Consider the following 27,794-nt stretch of genomic DNA (forward strand, 5'->3'; position numbering starts at 1 on the left):
AAGAGACACCATGACCACGGCAACTCTTATAAAGAAAAAACATTTAATTGGAGTGGCTTACAGTGCAGAGGTTCAGTCCATTATCATCATGGTGCAACGTGGTGGTGTGCAGGCAGACGTGGTGCTGGAGAAGTAGCCAAGTGTCCTACATCTTGACCTGCAGGAAACTGGAAGTAAACTGACTTTCTAGGTGTGGCTTGAGCATATATGAGACCTCAAAGCCTACCTCCACAGTGACACATTTCCCCCAACAAGGGCACACCTCCTAATAGTGTCACTCCCTCGGCGGGCCATTTTCTTTCAAACCACCACAGTGTGTGTGTGTGAATGTGTGTGCATGCACACATGCTTGCATGTGCATAAGTATATCACGAATTACATATGTGGGTCAGAGGACAGACTTGTGGAAGTCAGTTCTCTCTTTGCATTATGTGGGTCCTAGGTGTCCAATTCAGGTCACCAGGTTTTGCAGCAAGCACTTTACCTCTTGAGCCATGGAGCTAGCCCTGTTTGTTTATTATTACATTTTAGTTAGTGTGGGGCGGGAGACGCATACGTGGAGGTCAGAGAATCAACAACGGGAGCCAGTCTTCTCTTTCTGCCACATGGGTCCCAGAGTGCCGTCACTGACAGGGCCATCTCGTCAACCCTTATTTTTCTTCTTTATTCAGAGGTTATTAGAAACAGTGTTTGCCTTATGGAGCATTCCTGGAGACATCAACAGCAAAACTCACTTTCACTGAGCAAGTTTTCAGAATGGCTGTGGTGTTGCAAACACCAGGCATCAGGCAAAGCTAACCAAGCCAACTGGATTATCTTAATCGGTGTTCCTGATGGCAATCGCATCACCTCCCACAGGAAAACACAGCTCTTTATGAAATGGGGGCAGAAAGTCATCACTCTGATAACATAATTACTATAGCTACGACACAGGTCATATGATGTCAATGCCACAGCATATTTTTACCGAGTACAAGCAGTCCTTTTGAGACCCAGCAACTGATGGCAACCAGACCTTGCACAATCTAGAACCTGGAGACAGGGTCTTTTTTTAAAAACATCAGAGAAATGTTGACCTTGAAGTCCATTGGAAGGAACTTCCATGCAGCCAGACTTCAGAGCCTGAAATTTTGGGTCCATATCAGCAAGCTGTTAACAGGAACCGTTATCGCGTCAGTTCCTATGATGCTCAGCAAAACCCGGGCCAGAAGTGGAATCGCCTGGTGACCGCTTTCAGGCACCCGCGAGGGGGCGCGTATGTGGCAGCTGGAAGCAGCAGAAATCCCTCCGAAATCCCTTCGGGGGCGTCGGTCCTTGCTGGCCCGACGGAGGAGGAGCTCGCGCTCCACGCCACTCGGCTCAGCCAATGGGAGCGCGCGCCGCGGTCCGCGCCGAGGGTGCTGAAAACCCTGCGCGCGGACGGCGGTCTCCGGGCGCGCGCTCTCAGCAGCCCGACGCTTCCCGAACTCGGGAGGCAGGCGTGCGCTGTCCCGCGCCCCGAGTGCGCGCCTCTCCGACTCCGGATTCCTTAGGCAGGGCGGCTATGGCTCCCGACCCGGTGCCGACCCCGGTCCCGGCCTCGGCCCAGCACCACCAGCCACGCTACTTTACATGGGAGGAGGTGGCGCAGCACTCCGGGCGGGAGAAGGAGCGGTGGCTCGTGATCGACCGGAAGGTGTACAACATCAGCGACTTCAGCCGCCGCCACCCAGGGGGCTCTCGGGTCATCAGCCACTACGCGGGTCAGGATGCCACGGTTAGCGCGGACAATGGGCGCGTCTGCACCACGGGCGGGACACTGGCCGCAAGAGAAATCTCCGGACCCGGGATGCAAGCGCGGGAGAGACCCAGGCTGGGGATAGAGGCTCGCAACAGGCTCACTCAAACAAAGGGCTGCGCGTCGGTGCTTTGCCTCTGGAGTCTCAGGCGTGGGTTGGATCCTGAGCGGGGCTAGGAGTGAGCGAGCTTGCTGGGCACTGGGACCACGGTGCTGCTTAGGGCGGCCGGAGGAGGAGTCATTTCAGGGAGAGGGGGTCACGTCCTGTCTGCTGGGCTGGGCGGGTGAACGCTGCCTTGTCTGGTTTAGAGCGGGCCCTCACTCGGGATCCGGAGCGGGAAGGGAGCTGGAGAGGACCGCTCGTGATAGGGGTGACACTGAGAACCCTGTGGTTTTCCCCTCCCCTCCCCGCGCCCCCGTACGTTGTGAAACCCAGAGGGTAGGGTATGGACCTGCGCCACTCCAAGAAAGCTTACGGGGATCAGTCACTGTGGGTAACCGGAGAGATGTGACAGTGGGAGCGTCTGCATCTGCATACTCCTAGGTTGGAATCCCAGAGTTGTCTTTGGATCTTTAGTGCGAGGTCACCTGGCGGTAGGCCAGGGTGGTCTCCAACTTTTTCAGGAAGAGGGCCCCCAGGTGATTAGACACTTAGGAGGACAGCGTCCCTTTGCCTTGGAGCTTACTGCAGTCCGAGTCGGTGCGCACCCCCAGCCTCTGTCTGGTGGCCCTGTTTGTTCTCTTTATAGACTATATCCTTCCTCATAGCCTCCCGTGGAACTGGGACTCCAAAGTTAGAGCAGAGCGCTCTGTGACTGGATTGCCAACTGTTGCCAACCTTGGGGTCATCGTCTTCTAAGTCCTTAACCCAATCTCCCCTACCCTTTATTCCTTCTCTGCCAGTCTAATGTGCTTCCGGAGTGACAGGGGTTTCTATTAACCCTTGAAGTTAGATGCTGAGAGGTGGCGGGCACTCTGATAAAGCAAACAAACAAAACCCCACAGCCTTAGAGACCAGGCTAGATAGAGCCAGTCAGCGCAATCCTACACAGACTCTATGGAGCAGACCCGCACTGTCTAGGCTTCCCATTCTGTGTGATTTGGGGGACCAGGCAAAATCAACGATTGGTTTGGATGTGTGGTGCCACTGCCCATGACTCCGCCTCCACATGCAGCCTCTCTCCCTAAGGCCTAAGGTCCTCCCACCCACCTTGAATAACCCATATTAACTCTGGAGCAGTGAGTGGTTAGAATGTTGGGGGAAATAGGAAACTTTGCCTAAAGCGGAAGAAATGTGAGCAGTTCCCCAGCTCTGGCATAGGGCATCTTCCTCATCACTGTTTATAGAGAAGCTGGCTAGGAAACAAAAGGACTTGTTGAAGGTACTATGGGCACAAAAGCCTCGTGACCCAACCTATTCCTTGCAAGCTGCTTCTCTCCCGTACTAAATTCCTGCACCAAGTGTCTGTAGACATGAAGGCCAGCCTGGGCAGGCCTTTCTGTATGGCATCCAGGGGAGGGTTCCCATTCTTTGATGTACTGCTCTTTCAATGGGAACCCAAAAGTTGAGTGATCTGGAGCTGGCAGACAGCTAGAGGTACAGTAGCTGGAGGGGGGTGGCCATTGCTTCAGCATGGATGTAGACCTTGTTGCTGGCCTGGAGAATGGCCTTTGGTGTGAGGCTCTTAGGAGCCTGGAGGGCTGAGAGGGTCCTCATGGTCTTTTCCCCGTTCTTGCAGGATCCTTTTGTGGCATTCCACATCAACAAGGGCCTTGTGAGAAAGTATATGAACTCTCTTCTGATCGGAGAGCTGGCTCCGGAGCAGCCCAGCTTTGAACCCACCAAGAATGTGAGAGGCCCTGTTTGCTGTTTGGAGACTTGGTTGTGGAGGGAGGGGGGGCAGGTGCCTGTGTAGGACTACAGGTGACAGTTCTTGGGGGTCCCAAATAGTCATGGGGTGATAAGCCTGCTGGAGCAGGAACCTCTGTTTCTTCCAATGATGCCATCACCAACAGCAGACGTATTTACTGAGTACCATGTGCCAATGTAAACTCATATAATAATCTTTACATGTATACACATGGGAAAATAGAGGCTCAGAGTTTAAGCTGCAGAGCCACAGATCACACACAGTGGGGACCCAAAATAAGTCTGCTTAGCTGCTGGACATGATGCCATTCATAGTAGCTGCTTCTATCAGATCATCCTTCCCCATCAGGGTATCTGCCAAAGACTGTGAACTCCCCACAGATACCTCCACGGGAGGTTCTCTGTGAGGGTTGGGGTGCTGCTGGGAAGAATTACAGCCCCACTCTCCCACAGAAAGAGCTCACTGATGAGTTCCGGGAGCTGCGGGCCACGGTGGAGCGGATGGGCCTCATGAAGGCCAACCACCTCTTCTTCCTGTTCTATCTGCTCCACATCCTGCTTCTGGATGTGGCTGCCTGGCTCACCCTTTGGATCTTTGGAACATCCTTGGTGCCCTTCTCCCTCTGTGCGGTGTTGCTCAGCACAGTCCAGGTGAGTGCCTTCAGCATTCTTGGGATTCCTAGGGAAACATCAAGGCCAAGAATCCCACCCAGCCCGCCCCGCCCGCCCGCCCGCCTGTCCGCCTGCCCAGGATTTGAAGATACAGAGGAGAGTTGGCCCAGGGAGAGAACACACATTCTGTTGTGTGTGACTTTCTTCTGCTCTTTAGTCACACGCATGTTTTGGTTCGCTCACAGCCTCTCCAGTCTCTCTTCCCCGGGTCCCCTTCTTCCTGTGTGGTTTGTTCTCTAAAATCTCAGGTTCAGGCTCTACCACACTCCAGGTATGCCAAGAACCAATGCTTGGCTCCCTTCCCACCACGGGTATCACTCAGCATGCCAGTCACAGCCCAGCACCAGGATTTGGACTCCTGGTCTCTATTCTGGATGCCCCTCTATCCTAAGTCATGTCACTTCAGAGGAAAGAAGGGACCGTGGTCTGCCTCCACGTCCATGTGACCCAGTGGCTTATCCCAGTGCGCTCCCTTGAGGTTACACACCGGTCCAGTGTGGGGAGGCTGAAGGGGCTGCTGAGGTTTGTGAGGGGGACCCTAGGTGTGTGGGCTGCTCTGGACACTAACCTTTCTCTTTTAGGCCCAGGCAGGTTGGCTACAGCATGACTTTGGGCACCTGTCAGTCTTCGGCACCTCTACATGGAACCACCTGCTGCATCATTTCGTGATTGGCCACCTGAAGGTCAGTGAGTTGATGGGGCTCCCCTAAACGCCGGTCATCCACGGCTGCCGGAGGGTGGGAGAAGTGCTCACGACACTGGGCTTCCTTTCTCTTTAAAAACTATTTATTTGTTATATGTGTGCGGGTACCGTGCTTGCATGTCTGTCTGTACGTCACGAGGGCATCAGATCCCCGGGACTGAACTCAGAGACAGTTGTGAGCTGCCATGTGGGTGCTACTGAACCAGGGTCCTCTGTACTGGGTTTTCACACACATTTGCAACTCTCTGTAGGGGGCTCCTGCCAGCTGGTGGAACCACTTGCACTTCCAGCACCACGCCAAGCCCAACTGCTTCCGCAAAGACCCCGACATCAACATGCATCCCCTCTTCTTCGCCTTAGGGAAGGTTCTTTCCGTGGAGGTGAGTGGGGGTCAGTGCAGAGGGGAATGGAGAGCAGCCTGTTCTGCTTGCTCAGTGTTGGCGAAGGTAGTCTGTAGGGCTCGTACTTTCTGGACGTTGTAGAGGACAAGAGGCTGTAAACCATGACTGTCCAGGACAGAATCAGTCAGCAAACCGTTACTGCACAAAGGTACCCCATTCTGCAAAGGATTCAGTGGATGACAGGACATTCCTTGCAAGCCCCTGCTCATCTTTGAGGATCACTAAGGCCCCTCTTCAGGGTGCTGCTTGACACCCCTGCTCTAGGAAGCCAGCTACCCCCTGCACTCGGTGTTTCTGTCTCTTACCCCGGATACCCTGCTATGTGGCAGCCTGCCTTGTCTGGGGCTTTCCTGTATCACATCTCCTGTATCAGTGCCCAGAACACTCCCTCTGAACACCGCTGGCTTCTGTATCCTTAGATTCTGCATCTGTGGACTTAAGGAAATATTCAGGAAAAAATACCTCCATCCTGAACACGTCCGGGCCGTTTTTGATTATTTATTATTACTGTGCACGGGCGCGTGTGCCATGGCCCTCGTGCAGAGGTCGGAAGGCAGCTTTTGTGGAGTCACTGCTCTCCTTACACCTGTATGTGAGACTTAGGAATGAAACTCAAGCCACCAGGCCTGCGTGGCGAACACCTCTACTCACTGAGCCATCTCACCAACCCTGCTGGGGTTTTCAACGTTCTTTGTTTGTCACTGTATGTGTGAGAGCATGCGTCAAGCTTAGTGGAGACGATTTCCCCTTCCGCCTTGACTTGGGCTCCAGGGGTTGAACTCAGGCCATCAGGTTTCCTCAGAAGTGCCTTGCTCTCTGAGCCTTCTCATCTCCCTGGCTCTAGATTGTTCTTGGTTCTTGGTTTCTAAAGAACACACCATAACAACTATTTTTACATAGCCCTTACACTGTGTCCGGTATAAGCGGACTAGAGAGAATTTATTATCTACTGGAAGGAGGGCTGGAGAGTAGCTCAGTGGTAGAGCGTTTACCTGGCTTGAGCAAAGCCCTGGGTTCCACACACAGCACCAAAGAGAGAGAGAGAGAGAGAAAGATCAGGTGGGAGGGAAGGAAAGAAGCCAGGCGTGGTGGTGCGTACCTGAATCTCAGCACACAGGAAGTTGAAGCAGGAGGATTAAGGGTTTGAGGCTAACCTGGGCTTCATAGCAAGATCGGTCTCAAGAGGGAAAAAAGGGAACAAGGCCTCATCATCTCTGCAGCCTGCAGGGCTACTGTACGACATACCGGGAGGGCGCGCATCAGTTATCGCAAGTAGCACGCCTCTTCATACAGGGGACTTGGAACCTCTGTGGACACCCTGGAACCAATCCCTGTGGATAGAGGGACAGCTGTACCCTTCCCCTCCTTCCGTGGTCTAGCCTGCCTTCTAGCGTGGTCAGTATTGGCCATGAGTAGTCAGCTGAGGCTGTGAGCAAAAGCTATAACGTGACTGCTGGAGGAAGGGCGCCCTAGGGCGGAGAGCTGCTGAACCGGCCCTGCGTGAGTGATAGAAACTTCCAAATGCCCAGCAGAATTCCTTGAAAAGTTAATTAAAAACCCTCCCAGAGCTCTGCCAGCTCCCCTCCCCCCACTCGATGGCAGCTGTTTGCATTAAGCCGTTGGGCACGGTTCATTTTCAGGCATGAGTTCAAGCTAGCCTGACTGCCCTGTCCTCTCTGGCAGAGATGTGCGGTGTGGAGGAGCCTTGGCAGCGTGGGCGGTGCTGGCACGGGGCGCTCATAGCTTGACACTGGGACTCCATCCGTCCCTGATGTTCCCGTCTTCTCCCTCCCCGAGCACTGGCCCCTGCTGGCTTGTCGTGTGTGTTCCCCTCTAGCCCGGCAGCAGTGCGCGGTGGGGAACTGGCCCGTGTCTTTCTGAAACAGGGCAGACTGCTCGTCAGGAAGAGCGCGGGGCGCTAAGCACTCCGGTTGTCACCACAGATGGTTTAGGGGGGGAGGGGGGGTGCTTTGCTGGTTCTTGGTTCTGTGGCTTCCAAGAAACTCTGGTTCATGGACATTGGGGGGGTGGGGGGCGCCGCTAGGGAGGTGGCTCAGTGGGTAAGGTGCTTGCCAGCCACACCTGAGGACCTGAGTTTGGATCTTCAGCAGCTGTGATTAACCCCAGCACCAGGGTAGACGAGAGGGAGTGTGACAGGCACATCCTGGGGACTTGCCGGCCAGCCAGTCTAGCAGAAACTGAGCTCCGGGTTCAGCGAGAGACTCCAGCTCAAGAAATAGAGAGCGACAGAGACCCCCGAGGCTGACCTCTGGTCTTCACATGCATGGGCAAGTATTCCTGCACACACGCATACACCGCTGTCCCTCACCCCCACACAGAGAGAGAGAAATGAGAAAGGATGGTGTGGGCTTGGTTTAGTCTCCCGGGACAGCTTAACTAGAGAGCGATGCCCTGGTTAGTGGCTTCTGCCCAATGCCTCCTAACATGCCTGGAGAGCAAGGAGGTACAGGGGACATTTGCCCTTGACCTTCTGACCTCTGAGAGTCTGAGCACGGTGGGGCAGATCCTAGTGGCACTTGGTCACTGAGGAGCAGCAGTGGACAGGGTCCCTCTCCATAGCCGTTCCCCATTCACCCCACCAGCCAAGAGAGGTCCTTTTCTTCTGTGGGATCTCCTTGGTTAATAATATTGCATGGCTTGTCCACCTGTCTTCAGACTGTACCCTAAGTCCATCAAACTCTCCAGCTCCAGTGCCATCTCTGTCTTGTAAATTGACCACTTTCTGTGCTATAATAAAATACCTGAGGTTGGGGACTTGGTAAAGAAAAGATAGGTTTAGTTCACTGTTTTGAGAGGCTGAAAATTCAAGATGGAGCAGCCCCATCAGTCGGACCCCTGGGAGCAGCCTTGTGAGAGATGCCAGACTTTGGTGGGAGCAACTATGAAAGCGATTGGGGTGAGATAAGAAACCAGGTCATCCTGCTGTCTTTGAAACAATTCACTCTCAAGGGCAGACTCACTAGGGTCCCCCAGAATCACATGAATCCCTTCAAAGGGGTTTCATTGACTCCCAGCGGGCTGCACCTCCTGGCATCACTGCATTGGTGACCAAGCATGCAGCGTGGTCACCTGGGGAACAAACCACACCACGCCATAGCAGCCTGCCGGGCCCATCTCTGCCTCAGTGGCCCCTGTAACTGCATCCGCACTTCACACAAAACACTGAGCAGATCATCTATGAGTGAGTTCAAGGCCTGCCTGGGCGACAGAGCAGAGTACGTCCACCCTCGCCTTTACTAGGGCTGAGGGCCTGGATAACCTGGCCTTCCTAGCTCCCGAGTGTGATGGGTCTCAAAGCTTTGGTTTTGGCTGTGCCCTGGGCTTTGAAGACTTTTCTTTGGATTTTTGCATTCCTGACACTTCTCATGGTTTAGGTATCAGGGCCCAAAGGAAACCAGGCCTAGGCTGCTACCTTTGTCTGTCCTGCTCTCCTGTCTGTTCATCTGTAAATTATCTTGAACTCTGTTTACAAATTTATTAGTGGTTTCATTTCTTCCGATTACAAGATACACATAGGCGAGAAGTTCATACTGTTCACCTCTGTGCTCTCAGCTCCTCAGTGACTGAAGAGCGCTCTCCCCTCACCTCCAGTGCTTGCTGAATAACTCCATGAATGCAGAAAGATTGCCTCATCTAGCCAAAGCAGCTTGAACAGAACTGTTTTGATGAATTATGTGTGAGAGGATAAGCCAGATTGTGCTTTGGATTGAAGTCACCAAAACTAATTGGGGCAAGAAATGCCAGAGCCATGGAGTGAGACAGCAGAGCATATGTGAGCCTATGTGCGGGCTCTGGGCTGATTGGCTGGCCTGGTGACTCCCAGCCAGTCTGTTCAGTAGTTTGGCTTAAAATATAACCCACCCAGTGAGCAAAGCTTTGCCAAACCTTCAGGTTGCAGGATTGTTCTTGGCAATCTTTCTACATATATTACTAAACTTTCAAGGAGGTTTATGAAGACCAGGTTGAAGTCAAAAGTCCAAAAGAGAGGGTCAGGAGATGACTCAGTTGTTAAAAGCACTGGCTGCTCCTCCAGAGGATCTGTGTTTGATTCCCAGGACCCACTTGGGAGCTCACAACCATCTGTAATGCCAATTCCAGGTAGTCTGCTGCCCTCTTCTGGCCTCCAGAGGCATTGCATGCAAGTGGTGCACAGACATACATGCAGGCAAAACACCCATACACTGAAATAAAAAGACAAGAGCCCAAAAGATTGTGATGGAAAGCCTCAGGTACCTATATAGGGTCAAAAATAGTTTTCCATAGAGACTCTGAAGTCCAAAGAGTACCAGAAGCAGGAGGCGGTTGGACCTGGAAACCATGAGACAGACACTTTGGCTAGCCACCAGGAGTCCTGTAGGCAGCATCCTGTACACTCCTGTGTGTTCCCTGTCACGATACATTCAGAGGCCACCATCCAGGGCTGCTTGCTGCAGGCATGGGCCTGCCAGAGCCTTCCAGTGGCAGCAGCTAGTCAGAGCAGGGAAATCTGGCGTCTCACAGGGGATCGAGGGGGCAGGAGTCTGGCCTAGCTACTGACTTGTTTGTTTCTTCACAGCTTGGGAAACAAAAAAAGAAGCACATGCCATACAACCATCAGCACAAGTACTTCTTCCTGAGTGAGTATCCACAGGGGAAGGGGGCCCGTGGGAGGAGTGGACTCTCCTGGGATGGCCTAGGAGGAAGCACTGCCTGCTGATACCCCGACCTGGGAGCAGATGGCCTTTTCCACTGAGTAAAGTCAATGGGCTAATGCTTGGTTAGTCATTTGATGTGGGGGACAAACTCAGTCTTCCAGTCTCGCCCTAGCTTCCAGGAAGAAACTGAGGGGTCAGCAGGGAGCTCCTGGTTTAATTATAAGCCTCGTTAACCCTAGTCACACAAAGGTAGGGTCAGTTAGGATGACTCCTTGGGCAGTGGGACCTGAGATGAAATGTTGCAGCTGAGCAGAAGACATTTTGGTAATATATTCCCTGCTTTCAAAGCCTACTGCATAATGTCCAAAACTGGGTTTAAAACTCCCTTAAGACTTCCAGTTTGGGGAACGTGAGGGGGAGTACTTTTATGGGTTTTGTTGTTGTTTGGTTTTGGTTTTGTGTGAGAGGGTCTTGTGTAGCTCAGGCTGGCTTCAAACTTGTTATATAGGCACAAGCCACCACACCTGCGTGGATTTCAAGGTTTTTTTTTTTTTTTTTTTTTGGTTTTTCGAGACAGGGTTTCTCTTGTGTAGCTTTGCGCCTCTCCTGGAACTCACTTGGTAGACCAGGCTGGCCTCGAACTCACAGAGATCCGCCTGCCTCTGCCTCCCGAGTGCTGGGATTAAAGGCGTGCGCCACCACCGCCCGGCTTGATTTCAAGGTTTTAAAGGAAGAGAGGGGAAGACTTAAAGGAATTTATTAGAACTGCTTATTTCCAGCTGTCCCTTCTAGAGAAAGCTGGACATAGCCGAAGAGTTGAGTAAAAACTTCCATAAGAATTTTAGTCTGGGCAGTAGTGGCGCACGCCTTTAATCCCAGCACTCGGGAGGCAGAGGCAGGCGGATCTCTGTGAGTTCAAGGCCAGCCTGATCTGCAGACCGAGTTCCAGGACAGCCAAGGCTACACAGAGAGACCCTGTCTTGAAAAACCAAAATCATAATAATGATGGTGATGTAATAATAATGATGATGTAATGATGATGATGATGACGATGACGATAATTTTAGGACTGGGGAGATGGTTCAGCTGGTAAAGGGCCTGAATTTGGATCTCTAGACACCACATAAAAATCCAGGGGTGGTGGTACATGCCTGTAATCCCAGCACTGGGTATGGAAAGGGTGCGAGGGGCACAGAGATGGGTAAATCCCTGAAGCTCATTGGTCAGCCAGAACAGCTTCACGCCTAGGGAGAGACTCTCTCAGACACTAAAGATGGAAGATCAGTGAGACGGCTTAGCTGGTAAAAGCCCGACAACTTGAGCTTAGTGCCTGGAACTCACAGTGGAAGGGGAGAACCAATTCACGCAGTCACCGCCTCCACCCCGATGTGCGTGTTTCTGACCTCAGCGTGTGTGCCATGGCCCACACTCACACACACACATGGTACATATATCAGGGAGGGAGGGAGGGAGGGAGGGAGGGAGGGAGGGAGGGAGGGAGGGAGGGAGGGAGGAAAAGGATTTTAGAGTCTGTGGCATAATCAAGATGAAGACGCTGTGGATGGGATTGTCGTGCAGTGGTTGGACTATCATCAGGTGTACCTCAGACTGTGAAAGGTCAGCAGAGTTCTTCTCTGCCCTTTGACCTGCCTGGTGGAGCAGCAGGAACGTGACAGGATGCGGGGGTGGGGGATGGGGAGGGGCAGGGCTGTGGTCCAGGCACTGTGGGGAGTATTAATGTGCCCTTGAAAAGGCCGGGACTAGAGAACATGCCATGCTTGAGGCTTGAGCTCCCCCATGCCCTCCTCCACAAGGAAGGGATACTGCTCCCAGCCCTCGGGCTCCCGTGTGTTCCCGCCCGCCCGCCCGCCCTCAGTGCCGGTGCCTTGCAGTTGATTGAGGGGCACTAAGGCAGTGAGGAGGGGCGACAGGAGGCAGTTCCGTGCTGGGGAGCTCAGCATAGCAGTCCTCATTCACCCCCCATTGCTCACGCCCCCTCCCTGTCTCCTTTTCTTCCCCAGTTGGACCCCCAGCCTTGCTGCCTCTCTACTTCCAGTGGTATATTTTCTATTTTGCTGTTCAGCGGAAGAAATGGGTGGTGAGTATCCCCGGCCAAGTCCTGCGTGCCAGGTTCTCCAGAACCCGGCGTGAGGAACGGTGTGCTCTGAGCAGCATAGAGACTGGGCTCCAAGCCCAGCTGAGAGCAGAATACAACCAGGTGGAGATGCTCCTCTCTCCATGAGATTCAATGGCTCGGGCTCATGCGGGCCCCACCTCCCCACGACAGGCTTCATCAGGCTAGTCACCTGGGGTTCCCAAGCTGCCCGGCACTCAAGGAACTGTGCAGAAAGCAAAGGGAGAGAGACATGGGGCGTGGTCCCTGCTCTCAGGGAATGTAGGATGAAGCTGAAAGTGATAGGTCCGAGAGAGGACATGCAGCGGAAGAGGCTTTGGGGATCCCCCCCAGGGGGCTGGCTGGGTCTGCTTTTCCAGCTGGCCTCAGATGTAGGACGCAGAGGAGACAGGCTCCGAGCAGACAAGCTGGGCACCAAGGTGTGAGCTGGACATGGTGCAGAGGGCCCAAGTGTTGTGGGGCTTGGTTCACTGCAGAAAAGGACCTGGAGCTTCAGTCAGCACAGTGGCGTAGACAGAGCCTTGGTCCTGAAGCATTCATCTGGCAGCATTGACACAGGTTGGGGAGGTGCTGTAGCCAGGGAGACTGGGGGCCCCTGGGAACGACAGGGGGGCACTGGAGTACCACCGGGAACAGAAGAAGCAGTGCCATTAGATGTCGCAGGACAGGCAGCTAAGAGCAGCTGAGGATCAGAGTGCCAGACACACACCCGGGAGAAGGGGTGACCACAGTGGATAGAGATGGGGGGGAGCAGCGGCTGCTGGGACAGCGGTGCCACTCTCCTGTTTCCCCGCAGGACTTGGCCTGGATGCTCAGTTTCTATGTCCGCGTCTTCCTCACTTACATGCCCCTGCTGGGGCTGAAAGGCTTCCTGGGCCTTTTCTTCATCGTCAGGTAGTGTCTCGTGGAATGCAGCAGTCCGCAGGGCACGTGCACGTCTAGGGGCCATGCTGGGGTCTTGGAAGTGGGAGTCGCTTGGGGAATCGGCTTGGGCGAGCCACGGGCTGGTGTTGCCACTGGAGAACATGAACTCTGTGCTCCGCTTGTACTGTTTGTGGCTGTCTGCCACATTCAACAGGTTCCTGGAGAGCAACTGGTTTGTGTGGGTGACACAGATGAACCACATCCCCATGCACATTGATTATGACCGGAATGTGGACTGGGTCTCCACCCAGGTAAGGGACCGTCACTTGGAAGACCTGGACATGCCACAGCTACTGAGAAGGGTGGGTGGTGGACCGAAGGGGGTGACCAGAGGGATAGGGGACAGTTCCGGAGAGCCTCCCTAGGGAAGACTGGGCACTCTCACAGAGTCCGCCCTCCCTTGACTTTCCCCCCCAGCTGCAGGCGACCTGTAACGTTCACCAGTCAGCCTTCAACGACTGGTTCAGCGGCCACCTCAATTTCCAGATCGAGCACCAGTGAGTGGGGAGAGCCGGAAGGCGGGGGGGGGGGGGGGGGGGGGCGGGGGGGAGGGGCAGAGGAGCAGAGGCCACTAACTACCCTGCTGTCCCTGAAGCCTCTTCCCGACGATGCCCCGACACAACTACCACAAAGTGGCGCCCCTGGTGCAATCCCTGTGCGCCAAGTACGGCATCAAGTACAAGTCCAAGCCCCTGTTCTCAGCCTTTGCCGACATCGTCTAGTGAGTCTGAGCCTGGGGAGTGGGCAGCAGGGTGATGGGCATGTGGCACGGAGTGGGGTGGGTTCCTGGTCATCTGCAATGGCATCACCATGGCAACGGCAGGGTGGTGTTGGCCTGTGACCAGGCCGGCGACCTCTAACTAAGCAGGGGTGGTAAAGCATCTGAGGGGAAGGGGACGTGTCTGCAGGTGGATGACGCAGCCCCCACCTCTCTCACTGTCTGCTCCTATTGTCCTACAGCTCACTGAAGGAGTCGGGGCAGCTCTGGTTGGACGCCTATCTTCACCAATAGCGGCGGCAGTCCTCCTCCGTCTGGGAGAGGAAGAGGACACTGGAGCCAAAGCAGAGGGAGCTTGAGGGGCAATGCCACTATGAATCGAATGTTGGAAGGGCTGGGGACGCGGATGTGTGTGCTCACACCTGTCCCCTTGCCTTCTAGGTACCAAACTTGAGGGAGAACTGTTGGGGTAGGGATGCAAAGCTGTTCTGTTGTTTCTTCAATGTTGGCAGAGGCAAATGGTGGGACCTCCAGAGCCCGGCATGAAGCAGGGACCCCGCCCTAGAACTCCCCCCTTGTAAAGTGTGAGCCCATCTCCCTGGGCTGTGTCTCTGACTCTCTACCCTCCCTGTTAGTCTCTGGGCCAGTGTGACCCCTTTGAACAAGATTTAGAAAGGGGGCATTCATGCGTAGAATCCTGAAGCCTGGCACAGCTCCCTGCCCGGGAGCTTAGTTAGCTGCCGAGAGCTGGGTGTGACCATGGCCGCCTCCGGCTTCTGGGAGAAGCTGTTTTTCAGTTTCAGAAGCAGGCAGGGCAAAGGCCAGGACTATGGTTTGGGAGGCATCTGTCCCTGGAGGATCCTGGCACGAGTAATCCTGGTTTCCTGTTCCATCCAGGTTCCAGAGAGAACAGGAGATCCTAGCTCTTGACAAAATAGATGGCAGAGTTACTGGCCTTTAAAAATCTGTTGATTTTTAAATCAACACAAGGAAGGGGCTTTCCTCCTCCTGGACAATTCCCATAGTTTCCTTTTCTGTCACAGCCTGTCATTCTAACAGCCATCAGCACAAGTGGCTGAGGCTTCTGTCGTGAGTGTCAGCGCTCTGAGCAGCGCCATCCCTGTCCCAGGTCATGTTCCAGCACTGCACGGCACGGTTCCATGTCACAGACAGGAGGGTTCTCAGGTCTGTGAATGCCACCGCTGCTGCGGTTCCTCTTTCTACTTGTTCAAGTGTCTTATTCTTCCGGAGGCCAGACAGGAATCCAGGACGGCTTCTGACAAAGAGTGTCTAACAGTGAAATAGGGTTTTGTAATCTTCTGATTCTGTAAAAGTTAGGAACAGTTTAACTCACCCTTCCAGAGAACACAGGAACATGTCCGGAGAGCCTAACCCTGCACATCCACGTCCACGCTCTCGTTCCCCAAACGCACGGAATTATTCCGTTGCCTGCTCATCAGGTATCTACTCAAAGCATATTGACCATCTGTCTGAAATTAGAGAGCCCCAAGCAGAAGGCAGAGCGCAACACCTCTATGGAGAAACGGCGGGTGGTCAAGATCGGGGCATCTGGGTAAAGGATGTTGGGGTACGGCGTGCTGACATGCGGGGTTCCTTGAGTTTCCAGTACAGTGCCCAGGGAGGGCAGGTTACAGAAGAGCGCAGAGCTTTCCCAGCGATTGGCCCTGCTAGAAAAACGTCTGGAGCAGGCTGGGTAGGGAAGTCAGGATCAGAGTGCTACCCTTAGTGGCTCCCCTCCCTCCAGAAGAGGTGCTGTCCCTCGCCATGCCTGCCTCCCTGCCACCTGGGGTAAGGGTGTGGCGCTGCCAGCCTGCCAAGCCACTGCCTTTGAGCCTTCAGCTGCCAGTCAGAACAAATACCAGCGAGCTCAGTTGTACCCAGACCAGGTCCTCAGAGCGCCCGAACCACCCACCGCGGCCTCCCCTCCCTTCACTGTGGCTTTTGCGTCGCCGCAGGGGACGCTGAGTGATAAGAACGTTACAGTGGTAAAGCGAGGTGTCTCAACTCCACTGACAAGATAAGAAAACAGGATCAGAGGGAAAGTCACCTCTGCTCATGGAGATAGTGGCATCTGAACGTGTAACCTTGTTAACTCCAGCTTCCATGTTTATCTTGATTACCTTCGTCTACTTCCTGGCCGAAGGCATTTCCTTTAATTGGGCCTAATGTCAGTGTCTGTGTGTGCCAATGCCGTTATGACATCCTGATGAAACTAAAAAATAAAAATTAATTTCGACCAAAGAATGTTGTTATTCATTTAAAATCCACACTGCTTGTCTGCACATGTCTACCAGTTCCCTGGTGCAGGGCAGAGGAGCTGGCTCAGCTGGTAAAACACTGCTGTCCAAGCCTGAGGACCTGAGTTCAGATCCCCGGGGCCCAGATGTGTCAAATGTAAAAGCCAGATGTAGTCTATAATTCAGCATAGGGCAAGGTGTACCCTTGGAGCTTGCTGATCAGCCACCTTAGGCAAATCAGTGAGCTTCCGGTTCAGTAAAAGACCCTGCCTCTAAAAATAGGAGAGTGGCTAAGATAGATACTTGATATTGACCTCTGGCCTTTCTGACATTCAGACATGCAGGAACATGTACACATATAAATGTACATACCATTCCCTGGTGCTGCGGCTCTAAGTCCCCACCCCGCTGTGTGCTCAGCTCCCTTGGGAACAGAGATCGCTGCCAGTTCCCTTGTATAACCTGGGCAGGATTGTGTAAGTGACAAAGCCAGGTTCCTCCCGTGACACCCATTTGTGGAGATGCTGTGCTGCTGAGGTATGCCGGCCAGCTCATGGATGTCGCCGTCCAATGTCCCCACCCTCGCCCTCCAACGTTCCATTTGGGTCATTCCCCCCTTTAAGCCCATTTCTAACTTTGAAATGGTTATACTTTCGAGTCCCGTTTGTCTGTCTCTGCCAATGCTGCCTCAGTCAGAGTGCAGAGCAATGCCTCTCAGCTCTTCATTGTGCTTAAACAGCTGTCCTGAGTGAAACATCACAACAAGCACACACCTGGAACCTTGGCAAAGGCTAAGCAGTTCAAATTTAAAGAGGCCAGAACTCTAAGTGCTTGCTGACCACAGGGTGCCCGAGCCCCTAAGAGCCGCTGGGCTGAGGCAGCGAGTGCAGCCCGGGCACGCACTTAGCTCACTGCCACTGCAGATCTAGAATCAGATTGTGGAATCAAAAAAACTCAAGTAAGTGCAGCTCGATTGACTCTGGCAGTCACTTCCACGCTGCCCTCAGGATACAACTTATAGTGTCTACATTCATTCACCCAAGACTTCACTTAGAAAATACTGATTCAAGGCTTACCCAGTCTACTAGAGTTCCAGGCCAGCCAGGGCTACATAGCAAGACTCTGTGTATCTGTGTATGTGTGCTGGGGGGGCGGGGGGGACACGACACCACACTAGGGAGGAGATGGAAAGCCATTGTACAAAGACACAGCAGGTAAAAACCCTGACAACTTAAATTCAATCTTCATTAACACGCAGTGGAGAAGATCCCTGAAATCTGACCTCCACACACACGTGCTCTCACACACACACCTGTCCCCACCATATAATAAAATTAAATTTTAAGGACTTGAAAACCAATAGAGTTGTGTGCTATCAACAGAACTGTAAAATCAGAACCAAAGGCTAACTCCCCACTAAGCTTTACATGGCTGACCTTGGTTGTCAACTTGATCACATCTGGAATCCACTAAAACCCAAGCAGCTGGGCACATCTGTGTGGAGGATGTGAGGTAGGAAGACCAACCCTAATTCTGGGCCATACTTTCTAGCGGCAGCCCACACAAAAGCACATGGAAGGAAGCTTTTGCTCCTTGCCTGTGCACCCTCTCTCCCTGAGACATTCCTTCTCGTATCAGAACCTGCTTCTTTAGGATTCTTCATGGAGCCTGAAGACCAGCTGAAATGTCCCTTGTGGACTCTACTGAATTCTTGGCCTTTTTGCCAGACACTCATTGTTAGGACTAGCAGGACCAGTCTGTAAGCCACTCTAATGAACCCCTTTCAATATATGCAACGCATTCTGCCTGTTCCTCTAGAGAACCCCAATGCATCTAAAACTTTCACACATTCATCCTGAGAACCCGAAATCTCAATAGGAAAAAGGTTTCTGAATGGCAGCTATTCACCAAGTGCAAAACAAACTGCCTGGATGTTATGAGAAAGTTGATCTAAACTACAAGACTGTTCAAGGGACTCCTTTACCTCCGACTAGGTGGAGCATGTGAAATCCAGCCAAGCTATTAAAACTGAAGCACAAAAGGCCGGTGCCACCATAGCTGCTGTGGCCACATTACACGGGATATGGCGCCACCTTGTGGTCACTCTCAAACAAACCACTTGTTACCAGAGCAATCCCAGCCTGTCACCCAATTTTAGTGGGAAAAGGAGATCATTATATTCTACAGGAACCTGAAGCACTAAGGGTGTTTTCAAATGTCCTCAAAGAACACCACATTCTGGTCAGTCACTTTTATAATTTTATTGATTTTTTTTCTCTTCACATCTATTAAAATAGAAATAGCACATGAACAATAGCTGCTTCTCCCAAAACCTCAATTCAATTGATTGCCTCAGAAAGGCCATCAGAACAGTGTCCCTCAGGGCTACAGTCAGTGGTATGCTTGCTTGCTTGCTTGCTTGCCTTGCCCTGGGTTCAGTTCCCAGCACTGGAGAGGAACGGGACAAAAACAAAACTACAAACCCAAACCTACAACATTGCCTCTTCCCTCCCCTGAAAAAGCACCGGAGACCCACAAGACACAGGCAGTCAGTAATCGAGGCCGCTGTCAGCCGATGCCTGGCTGCTTGCCCCTTCTCACAGCTCCTCCTTCCATCAGCTAAGCCTGGGCTGGGGGCTGAAGAACAGTCAAGGTCTACAGTCACCCCACCCACAGCGGCCAGCCAGGGAATCCTCTCCCACACTCCCCCCCAGACCATCTTTATCTGCTTCTTTCAAACGTGCTGCTTTCAATTTCACAGCACAATGGGTGCAGTGTCCGATAACCTGCCTGAGAAGTGGTTTGAGCCTGACATCATTCCTGAGCTAAAAATGAGGACAAGCAAAGCTGTCCTTCCTGCCGCAACATCAAGGAAGGGGAGGCTCTGAAGGCAGTTCTGGGAAGAAGCAGCCTCTCTTCCAGAAGAGGAGCGAACGATGAGGGTATGAAGCAGGCATCGGGTCCGGGGACAATGGAGGGGAGGACACGTTTATTTTCCCCTCTTGAACTTCCCAGCTCCCCCAGTCTTGGCTTTCTTCTTGGCAGGCCCCTTGGGTTCTGGCTCCTTGCGCTTAGCTGAGGAGAGTGAGCCGGTCACCTTGAAGAAATCATCTAGGCGGCCCTGGGTGCTGCCCTGGCGGCTCTTACTCAGTCGCTTGACCCCACTGCGAATTCGCTCCTCAGAAAACTGCTTTTCCCCACACATGAATTTGACCAACTCCTCTTCATTTGGCTCACTCCACTTCAGCTCCACAGACTCGGGGTCCAGCACCTCAGGCTCCAGGAAGAGCTGCTGAGCTTCCTTGTGGAGCCAGTTTTCTGGAACAGGGTACTTGTTGGGATCCAGCCGCCGCACGATCTCTTCAATGCTCTTATGCTTCTGGATGAGGTCCACGGCCCGCTTGGGCCCAATGCCCCGGATACTCTCGCAGTAGTCACTACCCAGCAGGATGCACAGGTCTACAAACTGCTCCTGGTTCAGACCCAGCTCCTGCAGGACTCGGCTCAGGTGGAACTCCTGGATGGGCAGCTTCTTGGCCTCACTGGCAGTCAGATGTCGCATTAGTACGGGGCTGCCAAAGGTGAGGCAGTCCATGTCCTCCGTGGCTGCAGCATAGACTTTGCCAGCCTTCACCAGGGCAGCGCAGCTGGCCTCCGCCTCACTGGGTGCATCGAGGTACGGGATGCCCATGAGACTCAGCAGGTGTTTGCACTCATCATTGTGTTGCTTGGTGACCTTCACCAGCCGCTTGGTGAACTTTTCCACCTCTTCCTCCACCCCAGCCTCCTGGGCCTGCTGCAGCTGCTTCTCGGCCTCAGCGCGCCTCTCACTTCGTTTGGCCAGCTCACCTGACTTCAGCTGTGGTGGTTTGCCATCGAAGACATAGACAGGCTTGATGCCGTTCTCCATCATGCGGATGGTACGGTAGAACATCCCCATCAGGTGGCTGGTGGTCTCCCCTTCCTCGTTCTGCAGCACATCCCCACCCTGACGAACAGCAATCAGGAACTGGTAAATGCTCATGGAGGCATCAATGGCCACCTTGCGACCGAAGTAGCTCTTGATGTCATTCTCCCGGATGGCACTGGGAGCCACATCAGCAATTAGTTTGGCAAGGCCTTGAATTCCCATGGTAACACAGGAGCGATGGCTAAAACAAAGAGAGAGAAATAAGAGGGGATCTCGGAGGACAAAAGGAACAAAGGTCATAACTGGCAACATCCACCAATTTCACGTTTAATCAAATTTAACAAGAAAAACAAGGCTCCGAGGCAGAAGATGCAAAGGTGAACAAGATGCACCACTCTCAAGACATCTACAGTGCACCCCTTTAGCACCTCCCAAAGACCAGGAGCTAATCTGATGCTTTGGGGATGAGACCCTGGATGTCCCCGAATAACTTAAGGGCTCCAAATAACAACGGCACAAGCTGTCACACAAAGGACTTCACCGTTCATCCTCATCAAGGATCACAGAAGACAAGAGTGCGTGGCTCAGCCTGAAGGACTCTGAGTTCATACGGCAGAAGTGTGCCCTCAGGAGCAGGTAAACACCAGCTATGCAAATACGGCCCTGATTGTTTCTCTGCAGATACCTGAGGGACGCAGCAGCCCTGAAGGACCCCCTTCTGAATGAGGACCAGGGGCTGTCTCACACGTGCTATCCCTCCCTCAGCATCCCTCTGAGTCAGTTTCAGCAGGATGCTGGAGGAGTTTGAAGTCCTCCTCTTTGTGCTTTCTTCCCACCACTAAGTCTGAAACGTGAGCCTCACGACTCCTACCACAGGTTCTGATTAAGGGCTGGCAAGCTGGACTCACACTACCCAGTACTGCAATTCTGTGGTTCAAGACTTTCATCAAATTGTTCCTGGGGCAGTGTTTCCAAACTACCCTCACAATTTTTGCCCCTCCCAAATGTAATAGAATTTCCCTTCATCTAATATTTTTCTTTAAATGGACTCTAATGAAAATAAAAGGGAAAGGGGGGGCAATTTGTGAGTGACGGCACATGCCTGGGGGGGGGGGGTGTTGAGACAGGGTTTCTCTGTGTAGCCTCAGATGTCCTAGAACTCATTCTGTAGACCAAACTGGCCTCTAACTCACAGAGATCTGCCTGTCTCTGCCTCCTGAGTGCTTGAATTAAAGGTGTGTTCCACCACTGCTGGGCAATGGCACATGCCTTTAATCCTAGCACTTGGAAAGCAGAGGCAAGTGGATCTGAGTTCAAGGCCACCCTAGTCTATACAGCAAGTCCCAGGCCAGCCAGGGTTACAATGAAACCATGTCTCAAAAAAACCAACAAAACCTTAAGTTGGGAAAGAGAATCCACCTTAAGCAAAAATATCTGCATGTGTTGAGCAGTGGTGGTGCACACCTTTAGTCCCAGCACTCGGGAAGCAGAGGCAGGCGGATCTCTGTGAGTTCAAGTTGGATCTCTGTGAGTTCAAGGCCAACCTCGTCTACAAAGCTAGTTTCAGGACAGCCAGGAATACACACAGAAAAGCCCTGTCTTGGGGGGGGGGGGGGGTTGTCTGCATATATCAGTCATTTTTTGTGTTAAATGCATAATGAAAGGATTTTCTAATACAGTTTACCAAGGTCATTTTGCTTGCCCAATGATAGTGTTTGCACACAATAAGAAAATCTTATCAATTCTTTTCTGAAACCTAAGTGACACTTATACTCCCTCCATCCCCCCCCCCCCCCCCGCCCCAATACCTCAGCACGAATGGCAGCTGAGGCATCTACCTGTGCAGCAGGGAAACCTAATGGAAAGCCCTGCCTCTCTCTTGCTCAGCTGTGTCATCTTCCTGCCATCCTTTCTCACTTCTTCCTGGTTTGTATTACTGTGGTTCCCCCATGAATACAAGCAGCAAAAGGTCAGCCTTAGGGCTGAGGATTGCAGCTCACTGGTACAGCTGAAGTTCCGGGTTGGTGCCCTGGCACTAGAAATCAAATCAAATGCCCAGCTTTGAATCCAGCCACCATATGTGAAACCACTTGGTGTGTTGAGCGTGTGTGTAACAATGGGGACTGACCTCGGACCTCACACATGCCAGTGCTCTGCACTGAGCCGCATCTTCGGCTCTGTGAAACACAATTAAGTCACTGCTTCTGTGGTCTGAGTTGTAAAACAAGAAGAATCATTTCTGCTTTGCAGAACTGGTCAAGCGACACACCAGATGGAAAGCACACATCACCAGATGCTGTGTCGATGTTCCCCATTCAGCCCTCTGGTTCACACTTCACTTACTGCTTTGCTACAGTAAGTACAAGACAGTGCCCAGTGTCACACAGAGGGGAACCTGTTCTGTCCTGATACCATCTCCGCCCTGCCACCTTCCAGATGGCAAAGCCTTAAATGGAATGGCTGTAGGGAGGATAAAAAAAACCCTGCCCCAAGGTCAACTGATCACCGTATTAACTGGGTCCAGTTCTTCAGAATCTTTCAGACTTCCTTTATCCAGAAATGTCCCTAGGGCTTTTCCAGCACCACCACCACCCCCCGGCCAGAAATATAAGAAAGCACAGTGTCTCGGGGGCTAGAGAGATGGCTCAGGGGCTAAGAACACTGGCTGCTCTTCCAGAGGACCCGGGTTCAACTCCCAGCGCCCACATGGCAGCTCACACCTGTCTGTAACTCTAGTTCCGGGACTTCTGAGACCCTCATACAGACATACATGCAGGCAAAACACCACTGAATATAAAATTATAAAAAAGAAACCAGCTTCGTCTACAAGCAACAACATAAGCACAGTGTCTCTTGACAACAATAACCCCACGCCCACCCTCCCAAAAAAAGAAAAGAAGAAAGCAGTATCTCGTGATGTCAGCAGACCTTGAACCCATTTCCTTAGAGGTACAAAACCACCCCGCTCCCTACACAAGGGCCCCGGAGTACAGGCTCTGGTCTCTCCCGGTGGGCGGAGGTTCTGCGTCGGAGCCCCCGAACTGCCAGCTAACAAACTCTTCGCCTCTCTCGAACCCCGTTTCTCCCCCAAACCTAGCAATACCCAGATAGCCGTCTTCCTCTCGCAGTACCCCGCAGACTCAGGCAGGAAAGGGGACTGAACAAGTCGTCTCTAGTGGTTTTGGTCCAGGGCCTGAGTCCTCACAGGGGAAGATTATCGCCTTCCTACCGGTGAAGAGAGGGAGGCTCGCAGCAGCGCCAAAGGTCCAAGGCCGGGGCCGCCTGGTGCTGCTCCCGCGATACTCGCCGCTTTCAGAGTCGCTTCCGCAAGGCCTCCCCCTACCTCCACTGCCCGAAGCGTCGGCAACTAGTGGTGGTCCGGGGTTCCCAGCGTCCTCAGGACAGTCCCGAGCCCGCGCTTCTGATGCCGAACCAAAGCCTTTTCCAGCTTCGCCGCCTTCCAAAGCCCGCGCTCCGGTCACGTGATCCGCCGCCGCGAACAGACTCCTGGGAAATGTAGTGCAGACCCTCGCCACTTCAGACAGCAGCTTTCGTAGTGGGTCTTATTTCCGGGAAAAACGGATTAAAACAGAGACCCTGCACTACCCTCCCCCATAGTCCGACCCCACGCCACTCACACCAAGTCCTCATGGTCCCAGTTACCGCAATATCTGAAACCACGGGACTACAAATCCCACAATGCCACGCTGGAGGGACTACATCCTCTTCCTGTTGCTCAACGCGCTTGCTCCTGCCGACGTGTTCTTCCGGTGGTGGTGGACCGGTGGTTTATCCTGTGCGGGGCAAAATGGTGAGATGGTGGGAGTTGTGGACAAGGCTGTGGGCCAGGATTCCTGGGTGTCCGGTCCACACCGCGTTCTTCCGCGGAGCCCTCAGCATTCCGTGTGCCGAGGGTGGGTCGCTGCTGGATCCCATGTTTGACTTAGGGGACGGGGAAAGCCAGCCCCTTGTCATGGATTTCTCAGACTGAGGTTTCCATCACAATGGCCTTATGATATCGTTGATTATAAGGCTGAGGGGCGTGGGGGTGCACTTTGAATACTTTTGCGCTTTTATTTCTCTTTCCTGTGATCAGTTGTCGCTCTCTGGAAAGTTTCCCCTGCTGAACTCATCCTGCAAGGCCCTTGGGTACATTTCATTACCTGGTGAAACACTTGCAACCCTCACAGGCACTTACTTGTCGGTCTGCTGGGAGCTCTCAGTCTCTATACGCCTCTTGCCACGTTTCATGGACTTCTTTTATCTGCCACGCCTCCTAGTGACTGCATCTAGTTCTGGGATGATGTCTATTCATCTTTGTATTCCCGTTGCCAAACACTGGGCCTGCAATTGGAGGCTCCATAAATGGCCGCAATTGTCTTTGGCTTTTTTAGGGGGGCAAGGGGAACATAATTGTTTACTGAATTGAATTCCTGTGTCTCTTAGAACAATGGGTTCAGTTTACTTCTCGGGAGTTGTTATGTTCTGGACTTTAGAAGCATTGGCTGGCAAGTGACAATAGAAGTTAACATTTGTACAGAACTTTACGTTTAGCCCTTTCACGGGCATTATCTCATAATCTTCTCTGCAACCTTAGGAAGGAAACAAATACCTATTGAGCAGTTACTCTATGCCGGGCAGTAAACTAGATGTGTCAACATTTATCATCTTTCTCCAATCATGCATCAGACCTGTGAAACAAGTACTGTTATAACTACTTAACTCAGACTCCAATGATTCAGTAAAGCCATCATTATCACAGTTGTCTTCTGCCAGGAGGTCCCTGCAGTTCCCCCCAAGGTAGCGAAAAGAGTTCTGAATTAGAACTTGAGATCTAAGTGCTAGGCTTTGGCTTCCTGCACAGATTGGTGCTTTAGAGTCTGGACACAGGTCCAAAAGCAGTGGAGAATGTGGGCAAGTTTTTTCTTTATGTGTTTTTTCTCCAGACAGATCCATGATTGTCTTAGTGGTCACTGGCCAGAAAATCCTAAGAGCTATTTATCTCTATCCCTTTCTATACCTGAGCCTCTGACTCAGCTTCTCTTCTTATCTCATGGAAAGAAAAGCTGCCACCTCCGTGCTTTGTTACTGTTTTTGTTTTGTTTTGTTTTTCCAGTGCTGGGGATCACACGTAAGACTTCATGTACACTATGCAAATCTTCTACCACACAGCCTGTCACATCCCTACTTTAAGATGTGATTGTAAGGCTGGGGAGATGGTTCAGTGTGTAAAAGGGTTTGGTGTGCAAGCCTAACCTAAGTTTGGATCCTAGAACCCACGTTATTTTTAAAAACCAGTTGTCGTAATCCTGGAACTCATAGCAAGATGGCAAATGGAAGCAGGAGAAGTGCTCAGAAGCCTGAGGGCCAACTAACCTGGAGTGTGTGTCACAGTGACCCCCCCCCCCAAAAAAAAAAAAAAAAAAAAAAAAACAGATAAAAGAGACCTTGCCTCAAACACAGCAGAAGGCGACTCTGAGAAAGTTGTCCTTTAACCCCCTCACAAATTTAAAAAGAAAGTGGGTAGAGAGGCTGACCTGCAAAATGGTTCAGCAGGTAAATACGCCTGCTGTGTCAAGCCTGGTGACTTGAGGTCAGTCCCTGGGATCCACATGATGGAAGGAGAAAACCAGCCTTTGCAAGTTGTCCTTTGACCTCCCCATGCTGCACCCACACACATGCAGAGGAGCTAAATTTATAAACTTTAAAAATGCTTACACACACACACACACACAATTATTGGAATTTCCATTCCCATAGTGAATCACTTGAAGGAGTTCTCCATTTCCCGGCCTGAAGTGTGCCTCTAACAGTCTCAGTAGTACATAGCTGTTCCAGAGTCTCCCCAGATTGAAACTAAGATTGATCTCCTTTCTTCCCTAGGAGCTCGAGGCCATGAGCAGATACACCAGCCCGGTCAACCCGGCTGTCTTCCCACACCTGACTGTGGTACTTCTGGCCATCGGCATGTTCTTCACCGCCTGGTTCTTCGTGTATCCTTTTACTGAACAGCTAGGGAGCCAGAATTAGTGGCCAAAGCACTGAGGGAGAAACCACATTGGGTGACTACACCCTGCTACTTTTTCCTTTAGGTGGGGTTGAGACAAGGTGAGTATAGGAGGAGGCTGGTGATGCTCAGGGCAGGCCATGGCCTTGGTTTCCAACTTTACGTTAGTTCAGTTTGTTCTTGAGACAGAACTAAGGTTCGAAAGGTGGTTTGTTGGTATTTAGGGGGTTGGTTTTGTTTTGAAAACTCACAAGGCTGACCTGAAACTCACAAGGGTCGACCTGCCTCAGCCTCTAGAGAGTGCTGGGATTATAGGCATCTACGACTGCACCAGCAGGAAGGTGATTTAAGCAGGGATGTGCTCGAGTGTCAGGAAGTCTGGTGCCTAGTCTTAGCTGTACCATGAGTAAGGTGTGATTAGAGGTGATTGGCCTAACCACTGTGGGCTTCTTTTCCTCGTGCTGTGGAGCATCAGAGCCTATGTCATCTCTTGGCCCCCTCTGCCTGGCTGCACCAAGCCAGACAAGCCTCCCAGGAAGCCCTTAGCCTATGTTTCCCCACATTGAGTAATCCTAGACAGCTCCTTCACTGTAGTCTATCTTTGCTTGTCTTGTTTTTGTTTTTTGAGACAAGGTTTCTCTGTGTAACCCTGGCTGTCCTGGGACTCACTCTGTAGACCAGGCTGGCCTTGAATTCACAGAGATCTGCCTGCCTCTGCCTTCCAAGTGCTGGGATTAAAGGCGTGTGCCACCCCTGCTCGGCTCTCTCTGCTTCTCCTTAACTGTCCTCCTAGTTACGAGGTCACCTCCACCAAGTACACACGTGATATTTACAAAGAGCTCCTCATCTCCTTGGTGGCCTCACTCTTCATGGGTTTTGGAGTCCTCTTCCTCCTGCTCTGGGTTGGCATCTACGTATGAGTCCCCAAGGGTAAGAGCTGTAACAAGCTGGTACATGCCTGAAGAAACCTCCTACAGTCATATCAGTGGGTCATGGGGACAGAAACACTGGGGTACATCAGGTCGCTCCCCACCCTGCTGGGGATTTGAGCCAAGTGTGACCTGGTGTGTTGGTTCTGAGTTCTCCACATTACTCAAGGCCTCACTCGAGCTTTGGGGTATACTTGGTAGGGCTGTGGGTGAGGGCTACCTGTGTTTTTACATCTGCGTTCTTCCAAGTCCTACCAGTGACTTGGAAAGGATCTGGGAATTAAAACAGATAAGCACCAAACAGGTTACTGAAGATCCCTTCTGGTGACCATCTTCAGGGACTCTTGCACAGCCCTTGTCCTCAGGGAGCACAGGGCTACAGGGAGGGGCTGTGGAAGGTCACTGGGCTCATTCTTAATTCTGCTTTCCTCTTCCAGGTACCCACCAGGCAGCTTCACCAAGTCCCTGCTTTTGTAAATTAATTTTTTACCATTGCTACAAGTGTCCCACCTGCTGTTTACAATAAAGACAGACGTGTGACAGACCTGCCTCATGTCCATTCGGGGGGGGGGTGGGCAGCGGCGGGGCACTGGGGTCTCCTTGACTGTTAAACTCCCACCCTTTCCCACTTCTTGGCTGCCTTTCACCTGATGCTGGGAGTTGGTGTTCTCTTCATGGGCCAGGGCTGTGTGCAGTGTCGTCTTGTCGTTACTTTGAGACTTACCTGTCAATAGGAAGGGTCCAGGCCTACTTTTAAGTTGTTTTCGAACAAACTTCTCCAGTCAATTTTACCCTGGGCCAATCTTCTCTGAACTCAGCCACCCTTCTGTGGACTG

At 52.3% G+C, this 27,794-nt stretch overlaps 3 protein-coding genes across 6 annotated transcripts; 2 read left to right on the forward strand and 1 right to left on the reverse strand.

Annotated features, from left to right (window-relative positions):
* Positions 1-1,244: 1,244 nt before the first annotated feature.
* Fads1 (fatty acid desaturase 1) lies at positions 1,245-16,119 on the forward strand. Its single transcript, XM_006993861.4, has 12 exons — positions 1,245-1,756; positions 3,517-3,627; positions 4,101-4,298; positions 4,901-5,002; positions 5,274-5,402; positions 10,000-10,060; positions 12,100-12,176; positions 13,009-13,106; positions 13,291-13,387; positions 13,554-13,633; positions 13,732-13,857; positions 14,097-16,119. The coding sequence occupies exons 1-12, from the start codon at positions 1,367-1,369 to the stop codon at positions 14,146-14,148; spliced, it is 1,521 nt and encodes a 506-aa protein (XP_006993923.2). The 5' UTR covers positions 1,245-1,366; the 3' UTR covers positions 14,149-16,119.
* A 2,229-nt stretch (positions 16,120-18,348) lies between these two features.
* Fen1 (flap structure-specific endonuclease 1) lies at positions 18,349-23,958 on the reverse strand. Of its 4 annotated transcripts, XM_006993859.4 has the most exons (3): positions 23,661-23,958; positions 23,366-23,529; positions 18,349-20,263 (listed from the first exon to the last, which is right to left on the reverse strand). In XM_006993859.4, the coding sequence occupies exon 3, from the start codon at positions 20,242-20,244 to the stop codon at positions 19,102-19,104; it is 1,143 nt and encodes a 380-aa protein (XP_006993921.1). In that variant the 5' UTR covers positions 20,245-20,263; positions 23,366-23,529; positions 23,661-23,958; the 3' UTR covers positions 18,349-19,101. The 4 variants fall into 4 exon arrangements, with proteins under 4 accessions (XP_006993921.1, XP_006993922.1, XP_042116637.1 ...); XM_006993860.4 differs by lacking the exon at positions 23,661-23,958 and having other exon boundaries at positions 23,252-23,529; XM_042260703.2 differs by lacking the exon at positions 23,661-23,958 and having other exon boundaries at positions 23,126-23,529.
* Tmem258 (transmembrane protein 258) lies at positions 23,707-27,500 on the forward strand. The gene is given in 5 exon segments (XM_006993858.4): positions 23,707-23,796; positions 23,798-23,833; positions 25,906-26,015; positions 26,823-26,959; positions 27,396-27,500. Coding segments are annotated over 4 exon segments (348 nt in total). The 5' UTR covers positions 23,707-23,721; the 3' UTR covers positions 26,950-26,959; positions 27,396-27,500.
* Positions 27,501-27,794: the final 294 nt, after the last annotated feature.

Source organism: Peromyscus maniculatus, chromosome 1 (genome assembly GCF_049852395.1).
Source record: "Peromyscus maniculatus bairdii isolate BWxNUB_F1_BW_parent chromosome 1, HU_Pman_BW_mat_3.1, whole genome shotgun sequence".
NCBI lineage: Eukaryota > Metazoa > Chordata > Mammalia > Rodentia > Cricetidae > Peromyscus > Peromyscus maniculatus.